The 20603-nt window shown below is 35.4% G+C and overlaps 2 protein-coding genes across 8 annotated transcripts in view; both read left to right on the top strand.

The window, feature by feature from the left end:
• LOC105991873 (epithelial chloride channel protein-like) overlaps positions 1 to 209 on the top strand; it is a 41307-nt gene extending 41098 nt beyond the window's left edge. Inside the window, exon 15 of the mRNA XM_013024616.1 lies at positions 12 to 209. Coding sequence (XP_012880070.1) covers positions 12 to 209 — 198 coding nt within the window. The remainder of the gene's footprint in view (positions 1 to 11) is intronic.
• Positions 56 to 20603, top strand: part of Sh3glb1 (SH3-domain GRB2-like endophilin B1) — a 31232-nt gene continuing 10684 nt past the window's right edge. The window contains exons 1-5 of one of the 7 annotated variants that reach the window (XM_013024702.1): positions 56 to 315; positions 9719 to 9860; positions 12767 to 12895; positions 15478 to 15611; positions 17757 to 17849. In XM_013024702.1, coding sequence (XP_012880156.1) covers positions 244 to 315; positions 9719 to 9860; positions 12767 to 12895; positions 15478 to 15611; positions 17757 to 17849 — 570 coding nt within the window. In that variant the 5' untranslated portion in view covers positions 56 to 243. The remainder of the gene's footprint in view (positions 316 to 9718; positions 9861 to 12766; positions 12896 to 15477; positions 15612 to 17756; positions 17850 to 20603) is intronic. The other 6 variants (XM_013024705.1, XM_013024703.1, XM_013024704.1 and 3 more) reach the window with 6 other exon arrangements.

The following is a 20603-nucleotide window of genomic DNA, read 5'->3' as shown; positions in this document are numbered from 1 at the left end:
GGATCCGATAGGCCGCTCTTCCGGCGGCGGCGGCGGTGTCCGGGGTCAAGACCCGCTCCCCACCCCCGCCTCGCCTCAGCCTCCGCCCCCTTCGCGGAAACAACAGCTGCGGCGGCGGAGCTGGCGCCGCCTCCCGCCGCCTCCCTCCACCTACCGCGCCCCGCGCTCCGCGTCCCGGCTCTGTGGCGGCGCCTCCGCCTCCCCGCTAGGTCGGCCGGCGGCTCCGCCCGGCTGCCGCCCAAGATGAACATCATGGACTTCAACGTGAAGAAGCTGGCGGCCGACGCGGGCACCTTCCTCAGTCGCGCGGTGCAGGTACCGCGGCGGGCGGGTGGCGGCGCCCCGGGAGGGACCCGGGAGGGACCCGGGAGGGGCCGAGCTCCGAGGCGACGTCTCCGCATCCCCGGGCCTGGACTAGTGGCGCGGCCTGCTGCCCCTGCGGGGCCCCGGAGGCCGTTTCTCGCCCCGCTTCTGGCCAACCGCCGCTCCTAGCGAGGCGGGGCGGGTCGCGACGCGGCCCGGGGCTTCCTCCACTCCGGGAGGACACCTTGAGCTCACCCTGGGGGGCGGATGGGCGACACCTCCTGGGGAGGCCGCCCTCCCGGGACCGGGGAGGGGACCGAGACGACACCCACCCTGCTTGTGCCGCCCCCACCCTTCCCTCGGATCTCCTCCCGACGTCTGGGAGGCCGAGGAGGGAGTTTCCTTTTCCTGTCTCTCAACCCGAGAGCTGCCAACACAGCTCCCACCAGCGGCCCCCAGTCCCCCAGGAAAGACCCGTCCCTGGACTTGGCAGCCCCTAGAGGAAATGGAGATCGCCTGTTGGTATCCAGACTTTTTTGCCCAGGACTTGGGGAAACCTAGAATTAAGGGGAGGGGAGCTCTTCCTTCTCCCCCAAAATGGGAAGCCCTGTTGGTAAAGCCAAGGGGAGACGAAGAGATTTCGTGATGTTGTGTCCATGGTCACAGTGGTTTCTTTCAAGTGCATTGTCAAGGGAAAAGTTCACTGCTTCTCAAGATGCCGTAATCAAGGAAGTGTGTGTGGTAAGGAACTTGGACAACTTACTACAGTCATCACTCACATTGCGCCAACTCAGCAAATCTGTGAGCAGATGTCAATTTCACAACACGGGTTATAAACAATCTGTTCTTTAGTGTCATAGAATAGCAACAGCATTCTCTTTTGTTTTTAGAAAGCAAAAATAATTTTCTCATACGTGTTGCCAGATTGGTACTGAAATGTGAGTGTGTTCTTTTGCCTTCTTTCCTTTTTTTCCTTTACCTCGATTTTTAGTAGCACAGTTGACCCTGTATTTCATTAATCTTGGCAAAAGAATGGGAGAACTACAGTAAGATATTCTCTGCCTATATGATGAAAAGAAGTGTTTCAAGCATTTGTCTATACATTTGACATACAATCTCCAGTCCCATCTGACAACTTGTCAGATGTTACTAACTCCCCTTTATATATAAGGAAACAGCCTCAGAGATTAAATAACTTGATTCACTTGCAGGGCTAGTAAATAACCAGGTGCTGTCAGACCTACTACTGCAAGCTGCTTTCTCTTTCTGGATAAGCATCACAGGTTCAAGAGCTATAGAATAGTAAAAGGACGTGACCTAAAGAAACCTTAAAGGTCATCTAGTACAAACAATATTTCATTATCAATAGTAGATAACAAGAGATGGAGAATTCCATCTAGCTTATTTCCTAAATCTATAGTAAGTAGCAAGCCTGTTCTTCTCCTTGCTTCTCCCGTAAAAAAAAAAATAGAGACATATGATTGAGAGTATAAAATAAATTTCAATTTCTGAGACACTTTCTTTAGACTTAACGTTGACAGACCATGGTAGAGAACTAAAATCTGTGATATTTTGTTTATCTTAGTGCTGAATGATTCTGATGCTTAATAAAAACTTGACACTATATAATGCCATATAATTGGATAAATTTCAGGTACATAATCCATACTGTTTATATAGGATATTTTTCTTAACATTTAAATGGTTGGTGGATTCAACTTAAAAAAAGTAAATCTGCTGGGAAGGTGGCTCAGTGGTAGAGTGCTTGCCTTGTATGCATGAGGCCCTGGGTTCGATTCCTCAGCACCACATAAGCAAAAAGAAAAAAAGCTGGAAGTGGTGCTGTGGCTCAAGTGGTAGAGTGCTAGCCTTGAGCTGAAGAGCTGAGGGACAGTGCCCAGGCCTAGAGTTCAGGCCCCACAACTGGACCAAAAAAAAGAAAATAAGTAAATCTAGGAAAACTCTCAAAAGATGTACTTTCTAGATGAATTTTAATTACTGCTTTAATGCTTTAGGAAAAGCTTTTATAATCTGTTAGCACTTATAAGTGTAGACAACTGTAGAGTGGGATCTAAGATTTCTTTCCTGAATAATTTCCATTTGATTTCAGTGTGATTTTAAGAATCTTGTGATAAGCCACCTGCTGTACTTTTTTTTTTTCCATTTTACCTTAGAAATTTTAAGTTTAAACTAAACTTCCACACTGGGCACTGGTGGCTCATGCCTATAATCCTAGCTATTCTAGAGGCTGAGAGCTAAGAATTACACTTGGAAGCCAGTCCAGGCAACTTCTTGTCCATGAGACTCTTAACTCCAACTAACCAGCAAAAGGCAGGAAGTAGAGCTATCGCTCAAGTTATACAGCAGGAACACAAAAAGCTTAGGGACTACACCAGACCTAAGTTCATGCCCAATGACCAGCACAAAAAAAAAGATAAACTGCTTTGTTTTAAAAACTATCAGCTCAAAAGTATATAAATGAGTCATCACTACTGTGTAATGTCTAGAATTAGTAAATCTTGATACTTTAAACAATTTTAAGGCAGAATATATAAGTTTGAATGTTCTTAGTCCATTTGTGTACTTGTTGCTTTAAAAAAATGGAATAAAAATGATTAGGTAATTTATCCCTTGTTATTTTACTGGTGTCCTAATAGCTATTAGTTCTTAAAATCCTTTTAGACTAAATTCCTTAATTGAGCTTTAAATGATCAAGTTTTAAACTTGTTTTTACATATGTAAGGACTGTTCTTACTGTATCATTTCTTTCTAAATTGTCTAAATCTGGGCTTTGTTCATGTAGTGAAACTTTTTGAATGCCATCTATCTCTCTGATTAGTTTTCTTCCTTCAAAACAGCTTCAAATGCCTCTGAACTATGAAGGTTTGTCAAACCATAAGAGCTTTATGTGAAATCACTTGACATATTTTAATTCTCTATGATCATGCGACATTTTTCTTTTAATGAAGTATTATGTAAGGTCCTTTGTAGCTCTCAAATTCTGTGACTCTATACTTTTCATCTTTCATAAGATACATCCTGAGGAATCAACTCTTACAGTTTTTCCCTCCTGTCTTAATATCTGTCATGGTTCATCTTAACGATTGTATCATTATAGCCAAGGAAGTTTGTGCCCCTGAATATGAGTTTACACGTAGGGCAACCGGAATTTAGCATGTTAAATTTAGCATGTTAAAAAAAAAGTCCTTTTCATTTCACTACATATTTACTGAGTACCTTTTAAGTACTTGGCATTGAAAGATACAAAGATGAATAAGACCAAGTTCATAGTTTAGTACCAAACTTGTCATAGTTAAATATTTTATTCTTTGTATATCTACATAGATATATATATCTGTGTATATATATATATATATCAGTATATTTATATATATACTGTTCTCTTATTTCATCTGATAACTCTTTTGAGTAAATAAATGAACAAGAAGTAAAATTTTAATTTACACTTGATATTAAGGCCAAACTTTGTTCACTGATTTTAGAATAAGGGAACATGTACTTTCTAAACACTTTTTAAAACTAAAATACTTAGAGAGTTCATTTTTAATTTTGTAAGATATCTTCTTATTAAGTTATTCTATGAACTTTATGAATCTCAGCTCTTTTCTTGGGGAATATGTCTTAGAAACATATTTCTAAGATTAGTCTTAATCTTCAAATTCTTTCAGCAAGCATAATGGTGTATTTCACCTGGAGATGTCAAGATGATAATGCCATCAGTTAACTCCTTTTGTATCCTGTTTGAAGTTTCAATTTAGCGAGCTCTCTCCTGCCTTTCTTAAATCCTGTTTCCTTTTTAGAGTTTAAACTGTGATAATTTCACTGTATCTTTACAATTTTAATAAAACAGACCACATTTACAATCTCTGCATTTTCTCATAAAAGGTCCTACATATTTACCATTACTTAAAACTATATTTGCATGCTTTGATGGCATTAGTCTTAATTCAGTAAACTATTAGATAGAAGATAGTCTGTTAGCTAAGAAAATTTTTGCCAAAGTGCTACATAAATTATACAATAGAAAATCTTCAAGATTATTTTCAATTCATCATATTTCTTGAAAATATTTTTAAGGTAATGACAAAAGTCACAAATGGTTTTTCTAAGCTATACTAAGTCATACACTCCTTATTGCTCTGCTATTTAAAATTATGAAACAACTAGGTCTATTACTTAAATCTGGTTGTGAAGACAGATTTCATAGTTTAAATTTTTTACATTTAAATAGTTGTACATAGTAAATAGTTTTTGAATACAATGTGTCTTTATCAGTATTACCCCTTTCAACATTCTCAACCATGCCTCACCCCCAAACCACCCTCTCCCTTTTCTCCAGCTCATGTTTTTGAAGCAAAACTCTTGCATAGTCAAGTGACAGTACTAGCTAGATTAAAAATGCCAAAGAGGAAAGTAATGCCTGCTGCACTAAAACAAGTAATGCACACTTAAATAATTAGGAGCTTAAAACATAGTTTTAAGTCATAGGTATGCCAGAATTTACCTGGGGAATCTTTAACCCATATATATTCTACATCCTAGTCCAGTGAAATTAGAATTTAGGGATGTATTGGTCAGCATTGTTTTTGAAACTCCCCTCCCTCAAGTAATGCTAAAGAACAACCAAAATTGAGAAACAGTGATCAGTCCTTATTAGTATATTAAATATGCTCAGTTTGTTACTTATTTTCTCTCAAGGCATTTAGATTACTTTTAGACTATTAACTCTAACCAGAGAATTGGTGGTTACAACTTATATTACATCAACATCTTTTATCACACAGCTTTACGTATTTCCTCCTCCTTTCTTATAAAAGCTTAATGGAATTCAGTTTCTGTTTTATATTGTAGGCTATCTTTGCCTATTTTACTTAAAAAATTTTTAAAAAGAAATATTGCAGTGTCTGGCATAAGGCAGCCAACTCAAAGACAATCCTTTCCTTAAAGAAATATTTAGGGGGGCTGGGAAGGTGGCTCAGTGGTAGAGCGCTTGCCTTGCATGCCTGAGGCCCTGGGTTCCATTCCTCAGCACCACATAAGCAAAAAGAAAAAAGCCGGAAGTGGCGCTGTGGCTCAGGTGGTAGAGCACTAGCCTTGAGCTGAAGAGCTGAGGGACAGTGCCCAGGCCCAGAGTTCAGGCCCCATGACTGGACCTCCCCCCCCAAAAAAAAAATATTTAGAAAAAATACGTAACAGGGAGACAGTTAAACCTTGTTTTCTGGGGCTATTTTACTATGGTACAAATGAAATAGTATGAAAAGATTATGCATCTGAGTCCATTATAGAGAACATAAAATTTGGATTTCTTTTTTTTTTTTTTTTTTGGGGTCCAGTCGTGAGGCCTGAACTCTGGGCCTGGGTGTTGTCCCTCTGCTCTTCAGCTCAAGGCTAGCGCTCTACCACTTGAGTCACAGCGCCACTTCCGGCTTTTTTCATTTTGCTTATGTGGTGCTGAGGAATCGAACCCAGGGCCTCAGGCATGCAAGGCAAGCGCTCTACCACTGAGCCACCTTCCCAGCCCCAAAATTTGGATTTCTATAGCCTACTTGCATTCTGACATTTACTAAAGGTTTTTCCACCAAATATCTTAATAAATGTTACCACAGTCTATTTATTAAATGCTTTAAATCAGTTCTGGTCTATTACCAAGTGATGTGGACTTGAAGATGTGGAAAATGAAAAACTTTTATGTTTAAACCTTTAATTACATAGGAAAGGAATCTTTCAGAAAAAGAAGAGAAATAGTAGGTCTTCTGTCTTTCTAAAAAGAATACCATTGTTATAATTTTATATTTGCAATAGACAGTATTAGAACATAAAATCCTTGCAGGCAAAATCACATCATATGCTGATTATCTTGTAACAGGAGAATTCCATATATTTTTATTATTAAAAAAATTGTTAGGGCTGGGAATGTGGCTTAGTGGTAGATTGCTTGCCTAGCATACATGAAGCCATGGGTTCGATTCCTTAGTACCACATAAGCAGAAAAAAAAAAGCTGGAAGTGGCGCTGCGCCTAGTGGTAGAGTGCTAACTTTGAGCAAAAGAAGCTCAGAGACAGTGCCCAGGCCCTGAGTTCAAGCCCTAGGACTGGCAAACAAAACAAAAAATTATTATTGTACAAAGTGGTAACAGTTCCATACTTAGAATTTAAGTACAATGCATCTTTTTTTTTTTTTAAGGTTGGTCGTGGGGCTTGAACTCTGAGCTTGGGTGCTGTCCCTGCACTCTTTCAGCTCAAGGCGAGTGGTCTACCACTTGAGCCACAGCGCCACTTCCAGTTTTCTAGTGGTTTATTGGAGATAAGAGTCTCAGGGACTTTACTGCCCAGGCAATCTTGGAACTGCAATCCTCAGATCTCAGCCTCCTGAGTAGCTAGGGTTACAGGTGTGAGCCACCGGCGCCCGACATACAATGCATCTTGACCTATCATCACTCTCCCCCACATAAAATATTTTTGTTTTTTGAAACTCATGGCCTGGGCCCTGTCCCTTAGCTTTTTTTTGCTCAAGGCTAGCACTCTATCATTTGAGCCCCAGCTCTACTTTCAGCTTTTTTGATGGTTAATTGGAAATCAGAGATTCATAGACTTTGCTGCCCAGGCTAGCTTCAAATCACAATCCTTAGATCCTATGTAGCTAGAATTACAGGCATGAGCCACCAGTGCCTGCCCACAAATAATTTATGTATCAATAATTTAAATCTGCTAATTTAGTTACTTAATAGCCTTTTGTAGTTTATACATTCTTTAAAATGTTTTAGGGAAAATATATATTAAATATACTTTTAAATATATACTAAATATACTTTTTGTTAATACAATATCAGGTTTATCGATAAACCTGAATAATGATGGAGGAAACTCTTTAGCCACCAAAATGTTTCCCATTTAATCATGAGAAATATATCTTTTATAAAATTCTACATTTATATAACAAGATTTCAATTTTTCATTAAATAATATAAAAGCATCAGTGTTCTTACTGTGTGCCCTCCCTCTTCTACCTTTTTTTTTTTTTCATTCAGGATCACATGTAGGTGGCCTTCAATTAGGTGAATAATTATTGAATGTCATTAAAAGGCAAGGATAGGCTGGAAGATACAAATACCCTCAGCCAAGGAAGCATAGAATGTGTATGGATAATGGTAATAGAAGTAAAAACTAAATTTCTTTAAATTAGTAAGTATTTAATGTAAAGATGGTATAGTATAAGACTTAATAACTTAAACACAGGGGTAAAATTAAATGTCAGTACTCACCCTTGGACAGATTATTTCCCTACTATAAGCCTTTATTTATTCAGCATTAAAATTATAATTCTTACCATAAGATATCCTTTGAGTACCGATGTCCTGCTTAATAGATGGAATTTTCAACACATATTAAGTCCACGTATTGTTAACTCATAAATAGACAAGTGCCAGTGATTCATGCATGTTAAAAACAGAAGAGAGCTGGGAAGGGTGGCTCCATCCTGTAAACCAAACTATTTGGGGGATAGAGATTGGAGAGTGGAAGTTTAAGGCTATCCTAGACAAAAATAATTTGCAAGATCCCATTTTCACCAATGACTGGGTTTCTGTCATCCTAGCTACAGGGAAAGCACAAGGGCTGGATGTGGTAGAGTGCACACTAATGTATACTAGTGGTGGGAAGCATACTAGTAAAAGAATCACAGTCCAGCTCAAGCATAAAGTGAGACCCTATCTCACAAATAACAAGCAATACAAAGTTCCAAGTTAACCTCAGTACCAGAAGAGTGGAAAAACCAAAACAATTTTAATAAAAAGAAGATAAGCCAGGCTTGTTGGTTTGGAGAAATAAATAATAAAACTCAGAAAATAGAACAGCAGAAGAGATTTTAAGGGATGCAAAGGAGAAGTCAAGGAAATATTGCTCTGTTAGCAAAAAATGAGTCATGGTTGAGCATGGAATGGGAGCTAGATACCTGTGATGAGAAGAAAAATCATATGTTTTAAAGGAAAATTATACATGACAAACTGCTTGAGTCATCACCTGTACTGTTTAATTAGAAGTTTTCAGAAGGCTCCATAAAGTCATAACTTTTTTTCCTTTCGACTGTGTAGGCAGTGCTATCTTTTCTCAAACACCAGCACACTCAATATAATAAAAATTGGCCCATTCAATATAGTAACTACATTTTATGATTTCTATCTCTATACAACTGGGCAATGATGGCTCATGTCTGTAATCCTAGCCGCTCAGGAGGCTGAAATATGAAAATTGTGGTTCAAAGCCAACCCAGGTATACAAGTCTGAGACTCTGTATTTAACCAGCAAAAAGCCCAAAGTGGAGACATAGCTCAAGTGATAGAGCATCAGCCTTGAACAGAAAAAGCTAAGCAAGATCTTGCCCTGAGTTCAAGCCCTGTACCATCACAAAAATTAGAAAATAAACAATAAATGAATGAATTTCTGGAATATACACTTAATAACAAATACCACTTTTCCAGAGCATCTCATATTTTACATAACTTGAGCATGATTAAAGTAACAATAAATAAATCATAATAAAGAATCCTTTTTAAGTTGAAATAAAAATTTCCAGATTTTGAATAGATTGGTCTCTTAAATAGGGAACTAATTGAAAAAGTATTATCTAAGAAGCACAAACTTTCAGGCCTATTTTTTTTTAACTATATAAAATGTTAAACTTAAGCCCCAAGACTGGCACCAAAAATTTCTTAACTTTGTCTATCAGATATTTTGTAACATACTAGAATTAAGGAAACAGGTTAGAAATGACTAAAATATATTTAATAATTACCATTTTTTAAAGTTACTGAGTTTAAATGTTGTTAAAAGTTAGGATTTGGGGAAAGTTTTCTCTCTGACAGCAAGGTTCTTGTTTTGAAAAATTGAAAAGGTATTGTCTTGCTTTTATGACAGTGGTTACTAAAAACAGGTACAGTTCTTTCTCAGGTAATAATACAGCGGTGCAGTCAAGATTTGAATTCATATCCATCAGATTAGTCATTTTTTATTACCATTCCAACTAACTAGAAGCACATTTGCTTATTTATGATTATTTGGATTTGTGAGTCTTGTTTTGTTTTTGCCAATCCAGAGGCTTGATCTCTGGCCCAAGCTCTGTCCCTGAGCTCCTTTTGCTCAAGGCTAGTATTCTACCACTTGAGCCACAGCGCCACTTTTGTCTTATTCTGTGATTTAATTGAAGATAAGAGTCTCACAAGACTTTTCCTGCCTGGGCTAGTTTCCAACCATGATAGAGTTCTCAGCCTTCTGAGTAGCTAGGGTTACAGGCATGAGCCACTAGCACCTGACTTTGAGTTTGGTTTTTACTGATTGAAATAATTTGTTTACATTTGAGGTTTTATATATATATATATTTTTTTTTTTAATAATTACAGTTTACAGAAGAAAAGCTTGGCCAAGCAGAGAAGACAGAATTGGATGCTCACTTAGAAAACCTTCTTAGCAAAGCTGAATGTACCAAAATATGGACAGAAAAAATAATGAAACAAACAGAAGTATTATTGCAGCCAAATCCAAGTAAGACGTTTGTTTTTTTTTTAACCTATAATCTAATTTGATTAAAGTATTGTTAGTGGGTTTTCTTAATGTTACAAATACAATTTTTGTGGCGTTAAGGTCTTTGGCATGTGTGCATGCGTGCATGTGTGTTTGGAAAAAGATGAAATGATAAAACACTTTTCTTTGTTTATTCTCTAAGAAATTTACAAATAACATTATTCAGACCTTTACTGAATCCAAAATTTTAAGTTTTATATTTTACATAAATTATTGTTTGATTTTCAGATATCTATGAGATTTTTCCAGTTATTCAAGTCGATGACAATAATTACTTGTTGAATGAAATTTTCCAGTTAGCCTCTTATCCAATACAGCATAGTTAATTAGAAGTGGAACATGACTAAAACTATAGAAGTATTGATGGCCTTTTCACTATAAGCTTTAAGTATCAAAACATGGGTGCTAAGTGACCATGTTATAAAATGCTATGAACTTACTTTTAGGTAATAAAACTCCCAGTATTGCAAAAACTACTAGTAAGTCCCTGACAGTTAAGTTAAAATTACCTTTATAAATAAGCCATCTGCCCCTGGAGTGAAGCTTACTGTCTTTGGCTCATGTAATATTTCTTACTCGTTTAAGTCCATCTAAATTATGTACCAGGACACTTTTAAAAAGTAACAGACATTTTCCCTCTCATTCCTTATTCTATACAGAGATCCCCCATAAAAAACATGTATGTCTCCACACTTATTTTTCTGAATGGCAAATAAACTCTTACATATGAGTTAGTGAGAATACAGTATAATCCCCCTCCTGCCCCTGCCCATTCTCCTGTCTTCATTAATGTGCAGTAATAACAAGATTTTGCTTCTTGGTATAAAGTTACATCAGTATTGGGTGATCAGTCACATTTTCTTTGACCTATAAGCCTTGGTTTTTCTTTTTGTTTTTATGCTAGTTCTAGGGTTTGAACTCAATGCCTTGTACACACTTGTCTTTTTTGCTCACAATTGATGTTCTGCCTCAGAAGCCACATCTTTAACTTTGTTATTGTTAGTGTTTGATTCTTCATAAGCTATATTCTTTCCAGAAATGAGGTGTGTGTGTGTATACATGTATTACACTAAAGCAGGATTGCTTGCATTCTTAAGATTTTATGACCTATTGAATGAATTATGACCGTTTGAATTCATTTTAAAATGAGTCAGTTACTTATTAATATACCAAAGATTTGGTTAACTGGATCAAATCAGAAGGTCTTTGAAATTTGACAAGATTGGGGAAAAAGCAGTTAGACTAAAAATCAATTGGAAAAATTTCATTAACATTTCCTAAATGCTTGTTTTGAAATTAAATTACTCTTTGTTTTTAACTAATGCTTAAATTCTGCTTTTTGTGATATTTGTATCAGAATCTTCCACTAAAGGAAGTATCATTCCAAATTCCTATGGATATATGGTTCCAAGGAAACCACCTGGAAAAATAACTACAAATACTCAGGATGCAAAGTTCTTCTGCTAAAGATATACCACCTTTCAGCAAATCTAAAATTTTTACTTATCACTTCAATTAAACATATTAACTTTTTACTGGGCTTTTTGGGCACCCTTGAGGGCAGGCAGACGGCAGAACATGCATAGTTTAGGTACAACTGACAATAAGGTAATACTGGCTGAGAGTTTCCTTCACATTAAAAGCTATGTAATGTGTACAGATACATTAATTTGGTTTTCAATTTTCTTCTGCTTTTTTTTTTTTACCATGCTTGGTCAAACTTCATGGTATATAAATAAGGCAGGCTTACTATAGTGCATGTATTTCATGTATTATAAATTAACCCTTTTATGTACTGCAGCTAAACCTTTTACCTTCTTCTGGAGAATTTCTATTACTGATTCAACACAATAAATTTTTAGTGCACTATGTGAAAATTATATTACATAGGAATCAATACACAGTGTAGTACTTACAAGGAACATATTTGATGTAGCTGAATTTTGGATTGTAATTTTAAGTTATGTATACTTTTGTTTCTGAAATTTTAATCTATTTAATACTGAAGTACCTTGCTGTTAGTAATGTAAATGTGAATTCCTTGGGTCTTAAATATCACCCTAACTAACCATTATTAGGCTTTTCTAGTTGTTGTTGTTGTTGTTTTTACTCATTCATTCTCTAATGTCTGTTACTACTTTTATCCTTTGTCTTATATTTTTAACAATTAAATCTTTTAAATGAATGCATGTTCAGGGATAATACCTGCAGACCTATGTACTTTAAGCATAACTAAAGCAAAGGCTTTGTACTTCTAAGACTATTCCAAGCCTAGATTGTTCCAGTTCTTAAGCTCCTCTGTCTATATTTAGACTTGGCAAAAGAAAGTGAGTGCATGATCATACTAATGGTGTTAAATGGGAGTCTTTGGTTCTTTTAGACAATTATATTTACTAGCTTAAAAAAAAACGATTTTGAAATTTGTAGTTTAGAGTTTAAAAATAAGGCAATGATGACTTCAGTAGTTAAATACTATAAATCCTCTTCTGAAACAAAATCTCAAAAAGCTCTTGTGTTTAGCTTTATTTTAAAGTATTTTTGTGCCTAGACATATTAAGGAATTTCTAAAATGTAAGTTTCTTAGATCTATATAATACACTAACAAATTATATATGAAATGTATATATGAAATATGTACTTGAGTGGATGATAATTTCTTATTTAAGGGGGAATAAATTGCTGGTAAGAGTTGCAAACAATCACTTAAATTCTTTTTCAGTCAGGCTCTTGCTTTTATAGCTCAGGCTGACCTTGAGCTACTAGTTCTCCTGCCTCTGCCCCTCAGGTGCTAGGATTACCAGGATAACTTTCATACCCAGGACTTCTTGCTTTTTTGAAACTATTAGTAATTTTAACCTTTCTTTTAGATGCCAGAATAGAAGAGTTTGTTTATGAGAAACTGGATAGAAAAGCACCAAGTCGTGTAAACAACCCAGAACTTTTGGGACAATATATGATTGATGCAGGGACTGAGTTTGGCCCAGGAACAGCTTATGGTAAGCAAAGACCAAAAGATTCTGATAAAAAAATGTCCTTACATTGAAATTTTTTACTCCTTAAAGATATCACTGGCTAACTTTATTATGTTAAATTTTTGAAATGTAGAAAATAGAAGTGACCAACAATTGAAAAGTTTAATATTTAATATATTTAAGTATATATTTAGTTAAGAGAATTCACATCATTCTTAGTTTCAAAAGAATTAAATGAATCTTTTACTTGTATTCTCACTGATCTTCCAAACAAATCTGTTTTAAGACTTCTTGTGTTGTATTACAGCTGTTTATATATGTATCCTCTATTTGCTTTTTTTCTTTTTAATGCTTTCTTGTATGAGTATTTCTTTTCTGTTAACAGTGGATAATAACTCTGTATGTTTGGATTACATTTCATTTCAGTTGCTGTACTTTTAAATTTGCAGCTCTCGAGCTAACATTTTACATCTTTATTATCACTCATAGCTAATTTTATAACAACATGAGACTTTCTGATTTATATAGCCAATAATTCTCTTTAAGACTGCATTAGAAATTGGTCCTTTTTTGACTCTGAAATGATAGGTAGATTTAATGAATTTCTACAGATTTGGTTTATGAAATAGCTCTTAAATTCTTGAATTACATTAATGTCAAGTTTTACTAGTTATTAACCCATTGAATGGCTTCTTAGATGTACAACACTGAGATATTTACAGTATATTCTTCAAATTCTAATTCTTTCAAATGTCTGAAAATACTTAAACTTGAGACTACCTCTAAATTTTAATTAATTTTTGGAAAAATATACTAAACATGTTTTATTGCTTTTTTGTTCTCCATCCTTAACGGTATGTGAAGGAGACCAGTTCCTTCATTTACCAAGCTAAAGGCCTGTTAAACCAAGAACACATTAGAAAAGCTTTTAGAGGCGGGCACTGGTGGCTCATACTTGTAATCCTAACTACTCTGAAGGCTGAGATCTGAGGACTGAGGTTTGAAGCCAGCCTGGGCAGAAAAGTCTGTAAGACTCTTATCTCCAATAGACTACTCAGAAAAGGCTAGAAGCGGTGCTGGTGCGGAAGTGGTAGAGAACTAGCCTTGAGCCAAAGAAACTCAAGGACAGCATTTAGGCCCTGAGTGCAAGCCCCAGGATCAGCACAGAATAAAAATGTTTTTATAGTTTCTCCTTTTTTTTAACTTGCTTAGTCTGTATATACCTCTAGTAATTCTGGGAAATGTATTCTGATTATTAGCCTGGGCTAAAGTAGTAAAAGTGAAATGAGTATCCAGGCATTGGGCTAAACACTACACAATATATTTACATGTTATAGCCATAAGTCCTCAAGTTGTTTTAGTTTTTTGAGACAGAACTCAAACATGTGGCCCAGCTTGACCTTGAACTCAAGATCCTTATGCCTCATCTGACTAAATTCTGGGAGTACAAGTATTCACCAAGAATATATCCTGTTTTAACATAGATTCTGTTGTCTCCATTTTAAACACAAGGTAACCCAGGCTTGAAGAAATTAAGTAATCCCTAATCACATAGCTGGCATTTGAAATGCTTATCTATCTTTTTCCAGCTAATTACTTTCCTTACCAATCTGACCTCATTATAACCTGAAGGATTAAGATCTACAGCAAATAATTAGGAAAACTGAAACTCTAACTCTGATCTAGGGTTCCTTTCTACTCTGCTCCCTTGTGTGTGTACACATGTGTACACGTTGTGTGCATGTGTGCGCACACGTGTACACTGCTCCTGAGCTTGAGCTTGGGCCTGGGCGCTGTCCCTAAGTTTCTTCACTTGAGGTTCGTGGCTAGTGCTCTACCACTTGAGCCACAGTGCCACTTCCAACTTTTTGGAAGTTAATTGAAGATCTCATGGACTTTCATTCCTGGGCTGGCTTTGAAATTTGATCCTCAGAGCTCAGCCTCCTGAGTAACTAGGAGTACAGATGAGAGTCTCTGAAACCCAGCTTCTGCTCTGCTTTTTTTTTTTTTTTTTGCCGGGCCTGGGGCCTGAACTCTGGGCCTGAGCACTGTCCTCAGCTCTTCAGCTCAAGGCTAGAACTCTACCAAGTGAACCATAGCACCACATCTGGCTTTTTCTGCTTATGTGGTGCTGAGGAATCGAGCCCTGGGCCTCATGCATGCAAGGCAAGCACTCTACCACTGAGCCACCTTCCCAGACCTCTGCTCTGCTTTTTAACTCTGCTTTGCAGCAACTATGCTATAATCTATTTAAATATCAGGTAAAGGTAGAATGAAACATGTTTTCTTAAAATATACAAAAATACGCCATTCAGCATTATTTATTAGCCCGGGTTTGTTTTTCTGAGTATAACTACACTGTTTGAACAGTGACTAAAAATTATTCTGTAACTGTCCTCTTTAAAACCATTGGTAGAATTTGTGCAATTATATGATAGAAAATTTGTCTTTCTCATTTAGATGTTTTTCTTATATTTACTTTTAAATAAACCATTACATTACTGACAAACAAGGGACAAATAACTTTTAAGCTTACCTAAAAGGTGAAATATCTTTATATGATTTTTAGATTTCTAACCAGTCACTAATTGTTTTTTCCTTTGCAGGTAATGCCCTTATTAAATGTGGAGAAACACAAAAACGAATTGGAACAGCTGACAGAGAGTTAATTCAAACATCAGCCTTAAATTTTCTTACCCCTTTAAGAAACTTTATAGAAGGAGATTACAAAACAATTGCAGTGAGTTGGAAAATGTTCCCTGTCTTTTTTCTTTAGTAGTTTACATATATACTTAATTTTTAATGAATAATTTTCTTTTTAATGACTGCAAGTATAGCAGATTAGAACACTTTAAATATTCTAAGTCAGTATAGTCTCCAAACCCCAAAGCTAAACCAAAATAATGGACTGTTAATAACATCGATTCTGTTATAAAGATGTCTTTACATCCATTCTCACTTATTACAGCACTGAAATCTATATTTTCCCAACTATTCCATGAATTTATCTAGAGTACAAGATAGTCATTGTGAGTTATTTAAACTCAAGCTAGAAACTTATTGGAATGTATATTTCTGCTACTATCCTTTATCTCTACGTGCATCCTGCAAGTTTTTTCATAGTATTTTTTTCCAAAGTATAAAAATTAAAGCTGTTCTTCCTTCATTAAACCTTATCTGTTAACCTTTATTTTTCAACTTTTTCTGTTAGCGATGCAAATCTTGGTAGATTTTTTTTTCCCTAGGATTTTTGTTGCTTTTGTTGTAAATATAACTTTAGACTTTAATTTTCATATTTCCTTTACTTTTTGAGGTGGGAGAGGTTCATAATTTATGTTGTATATTTATTTTGAGTTAATACTAGATTATTTGTCTATATATGGGCTGAGTGAAGTGGTTAGAAGGTCAGATTCACATTTTACCTGAGACATCATTGTATATTTACAAAAAGGAGAAAGATAAGAAAAGCGGGCATTGTTGAATTAAATTAGGATATAGTTATTGCTTCATATTTTCACAAAAGACATTTTATAACTTTTAAGATTTCTGCTAATTGCATATAGTAATGTATTATACAAAAGGATGTTAGTACAGGTTGAAAAGAACAAAACAACTATTCTCATGTGTTGCCATAATTATCCAGCTTCATTTTCAAATAATTACATTTATGTAAATCTACTATTAAAATCAGTGTTATTTATACAGTTAGTCCCTAATGAATTCAGTCAACTTGCCATGATCCTATCCTTTTTAAACAAGACACTGATATTTCTGAAATTCACATATTCATTGTTACAAAATAGAGAAGCTTTTAATGGTGTATTTGCAGTGAATTTGTTTCTCTGTGAAGTATTTGAATTGATAAAAGAACTACTAAATAGGATTTAAAAGATATTAATGTATGGAATCTAAGAAAACAGACAGTTATAGTCAACTTGACTTTTACACAGAAGCTTGAGGAATTCTAAAATATTAATGTTTGTTGTTCATTCTTTCTTTTTTGTGTGTGTGCCAATCCTGGAGCTTGAACCCAGGGCCTAGGTGCTGTCCCTGAGGTTTTGGTTTTCGTTTTGCTGAAGTCTAGTGCTCTACCACTTGAGCCATGGCTCCAGTTCCAGCTTTTTGGTAGTTAATTGGTGATGAGTCTCACAGACTTTCCTGCCTGGGTTGACTTTGAACTGCAATCCTCATATCTCAGCCTTCAGAGTAGCTAGGATTACAAGTGGGAGCCAGTGGTACTCTGCTTATTATTCATAGTTTATGTTTGAAATTCTGTTTCAGAGCAGTTGCATTACATTCACTGCTATGATGCATTAAGAATAACCTTCCAGTCCATGAAATAAATCACATAGGATATCAAGGAACCTTGCCCTAGGTTTATTTTTCCTTCACTTTAAGTACTTTGTTAGATAATCCATGATAGTTTTAAGGTTTCTGGACTTGGCCTCCACCAACATTGTGGGCCAAATGAGTCTTTGTTGTAGTAACTGTGTTGCATTGTAATTTGTTTAGTAGAATCATTGGCTTTACTCAGAAGACACTAGTGACACCACCTAATTTTATCAACCAAAAAAATATTGCCACGTGTTCTCTAGAGGCAGGAAAACAGACTGTCAGATCATTAGAGCTCATATTCCTTTGCTTTTATGCCAGATTCTCCAGCTATATGCAGAATGTCTAAAATGTCTAGCTCATTTTAAAATGAAAAAATGCTAAAAGAAAGGGAGAAAGAAAAATATCTTCATAGTCACTCTATAGACAATTTTATAATCATAAATCTTATCAGATGTTACACGTATTTAATTAAAAGTAGTAGATGAAATTTGTATATTCTTTCTGTTTCAGTTATAAAGGCTAAGATTTTTTTCTTTTCTATAATATATAGAAAGAAAGGAAACTGTTACAAAATAAGAGACTGGATCTGGATGCTGCAAAAACCAGACTAAAAAAGGCAAAAACTGCAGAAGCTAAAAGTTCAGTAAGTAGTGTTTTTCTTTTTAAATAAAAACTAAGATTAAATAACTTTAAAATTTGTGCAATATTTTGCTAACATGTAAGTTTCAGACTATCATTTAGAAAATATGATTTTAGAGTCTTAGTTTTGTTTTAAATAAATTTATCAGAACTTAATACACCCCAAGTCATCACAGAGTAGTCCTATGAAGAGGAAAATCTATGTTGTCTATAAACACAGTACCTCCTAAGGGCTGAAGCATGATTTAAGTATCCTCAGTAGTGAATTTAATTAACATGAGAAAATATCAAGTTTGAGAACGTAAGTATGTAGCCTAAAAGTTAAATAAATTTAATTCCTATATCTGACTCAGACTGTTAAGGGGTTATCACCAAGAATAGTTTTAAAAGGATTCAAAAAGTGGCAGCCTAGACTCCCAAGTAGCTATTTTGAAGGGAGAGAAACCCATTTGGATAAATTAAGTTCCAGTATAATTTTCAAAAACTCAACCTCAGATTTTTTTTTCAAATTACATTAAATTTGAAAATGATTCAATTATATATATATATTTTTATACATATATTTTAATATATAACTTTTTTTTTTATCCAGTCTTGACACTTGAACTCTGGGCCTGGGAACTATCTCTAAGCTTCTTTTGCTCAAGGCTTGAGCCATAGCTCTACTTTTGGGTAATTTATTGGAGATAGACTCTCAGACTTTCCTGCCTGAGCTTGCTTCAAAACCATGCTCCTCAGACCTTGGCCTCCTAAAGTAGCTAGGATTACAGGCATAAGCTACTAGCACCTGGTTATATATAACTTTTTAAGGTCTTATAAGCTTTTTAGCTAATCTAACTACTATTTGTATTTTCAGTCCAAAGTTAAAAAAGGTTATTCAGAGTTAAACTAGAATACTTTTACTGTTGTACAGTATAAAAAATTACAGTTTTGTTAGAGGAAGCTAACAAATTCTTAATTCGAAAAGGAATATGTTTTTGTTGAGAAGCAGAATTCTAGCCTCTATTTCTAACTCTGTACTGCTGTCAAAAATCATTCCCTTAGTTGAATATATTAATACAGTGCTGGTAGAAGTCAGTTTTCTTGATTTGGTTGAGATAGTATAGAGTGAAATTTAAAGCTTGGTGTTAATCAGTGATAACATGATACTACCCCAATACCTTTTATAAGCAATATGCACTTTTTCTTTTTGACAGACCTGGGCCTTGAACTCAGAGCCTGCAACTTTTTGTGCTCAAGGCTAGCAATCTACCACTTGAGCCACAGCACCATTTCTGGCTTTTTCTAAGTAGTTTATTGGAGATAAGTATCGTAAGGTCTTTTCTGCCCAGGTTAGCTTCAAACTGTGATCCTTAGATTTCAGCCTCCTGAGTAGGTAGGATTACACATGTGAGCAATTAAAACCCAGCTAAAATATGCTTTTTCTATTGGATTTCCTTTTTGGAGATTTTTGTACTAGTAACTGCTGGAGAAGAGCTATCTCTGATAAGATATTAATTTCAAATTCAATTTTTTTCACTTCAAAACTTACCGTGACATCATAACCACAGTGTTAATTCCTTAAACAGATGAATTTAACTTTAATTCCCTAAACAGATGAATTAAACTTTAATACAGTAGGGCTGGTCAGGTGGCCCAGGTAATAAACTGCTTACCTAGCTTGGTCTATGCCCTGGGTTCTGTTTAAAAAAAAAAAAAAAGCTTGTAAACAGCAAAAGACCTTGCAATTTATAAACACAAATTGGTTTTTAAGACACTAATTTTATAACCAAGAAAAAGTTAAATATTATTTAGAAATAAACATTGGAACTAGAACAAAAACTTTAAAAAAATACCTGAATAATAAGCTAGGCACCAGTGGTGCATGACTAGAATCCTAGCTACTCAGAAGTATGAGATCTGGAAGATCTCGATTCTAAGCAGTTGGAGCAAGAAAGTCCACTAGATTCTGTTTCCAAAAGTAACCAGCAAAAAGCTAGGCTAGAGATGTGGCTCAAGTGGTAGAATGCCAGCCCATAAAGCAAGCCAAGCAAGTTCAGGCCCTAAATTCAAACCCCATTGCCATAAGAAATAAATATAAAAGTAGACAAGTTTTGAGAACTTTTGTTTTTAAAACATGTAGAGGAAATATTGGCAATTTTCGGTGCTGTGTATTTTGGAGCACAAATTTTTTTTCTGTGGAAATTTTTGTTTAAAATTAAGCTTTAAAGCTATACAAGTGACATAATCCAACAATTTCATTTATGTGCAATTTTCTAGAATTTCAGTTATGTAAAACTCTTTATAGCCAAATAGTAAAGATACTAGTTTAGACAAAAGCTCATTTTTTCTGGTTTTAGTCTTATTCCTTCCTCTAGATAATCAACTTACTTCCTCTAGGTAATCAACTTATTTGAAACATTATATCAATTAAGTATGAATTGCTTTGGGTAGGAAAAGTTGTCTTTGTTTTCTACAAAAAACATTAAAGAATGTTGTATTTGGTGATTTTTTTTTGTTTCTTTGGGGTTTTTTTGTTTCTCTTTGTTTCTTTCTCTTTATATAAATAATACAAAATAATAGAAATCGTTTAGAGTTTTGCTCTTTTCCTTTTGACACCTTTCTTAGTTCCTACTTGGCAACTGAAAGGGTTAATCTAACTCCAGACTTTATTTAATTTCTGATTTACCAGTAAGGTTTGAAACTTACACATGGCACTACTTTTTGTAAAAGCTTTCATTTTAATAGTTTCCTGTGACCTCTTGCTTACATTCTTTAT

Source organism: Dipodomys ordii, unplaced genomic scaffold (assembly GCF_000151885.1).
Source record: "Dipodomys ordii isolate 6190 unplaced genomic scaffold, Dord_2.0 Scaffold78, whole genome shotgun sequence".
NCBI classification, from domain to species: domain Eukaryota; kingdom Metazoa; phylum Chordata; class Mammalia; order Rodentia; family Heteromyidae; genus Dipodomys; species Dipodomys ordii.
The sequence above is the reverse complement of the archived record's forward strand: the minus strand, read 5'-3'. Positions and strand labels throughout refer to the sequence as shown.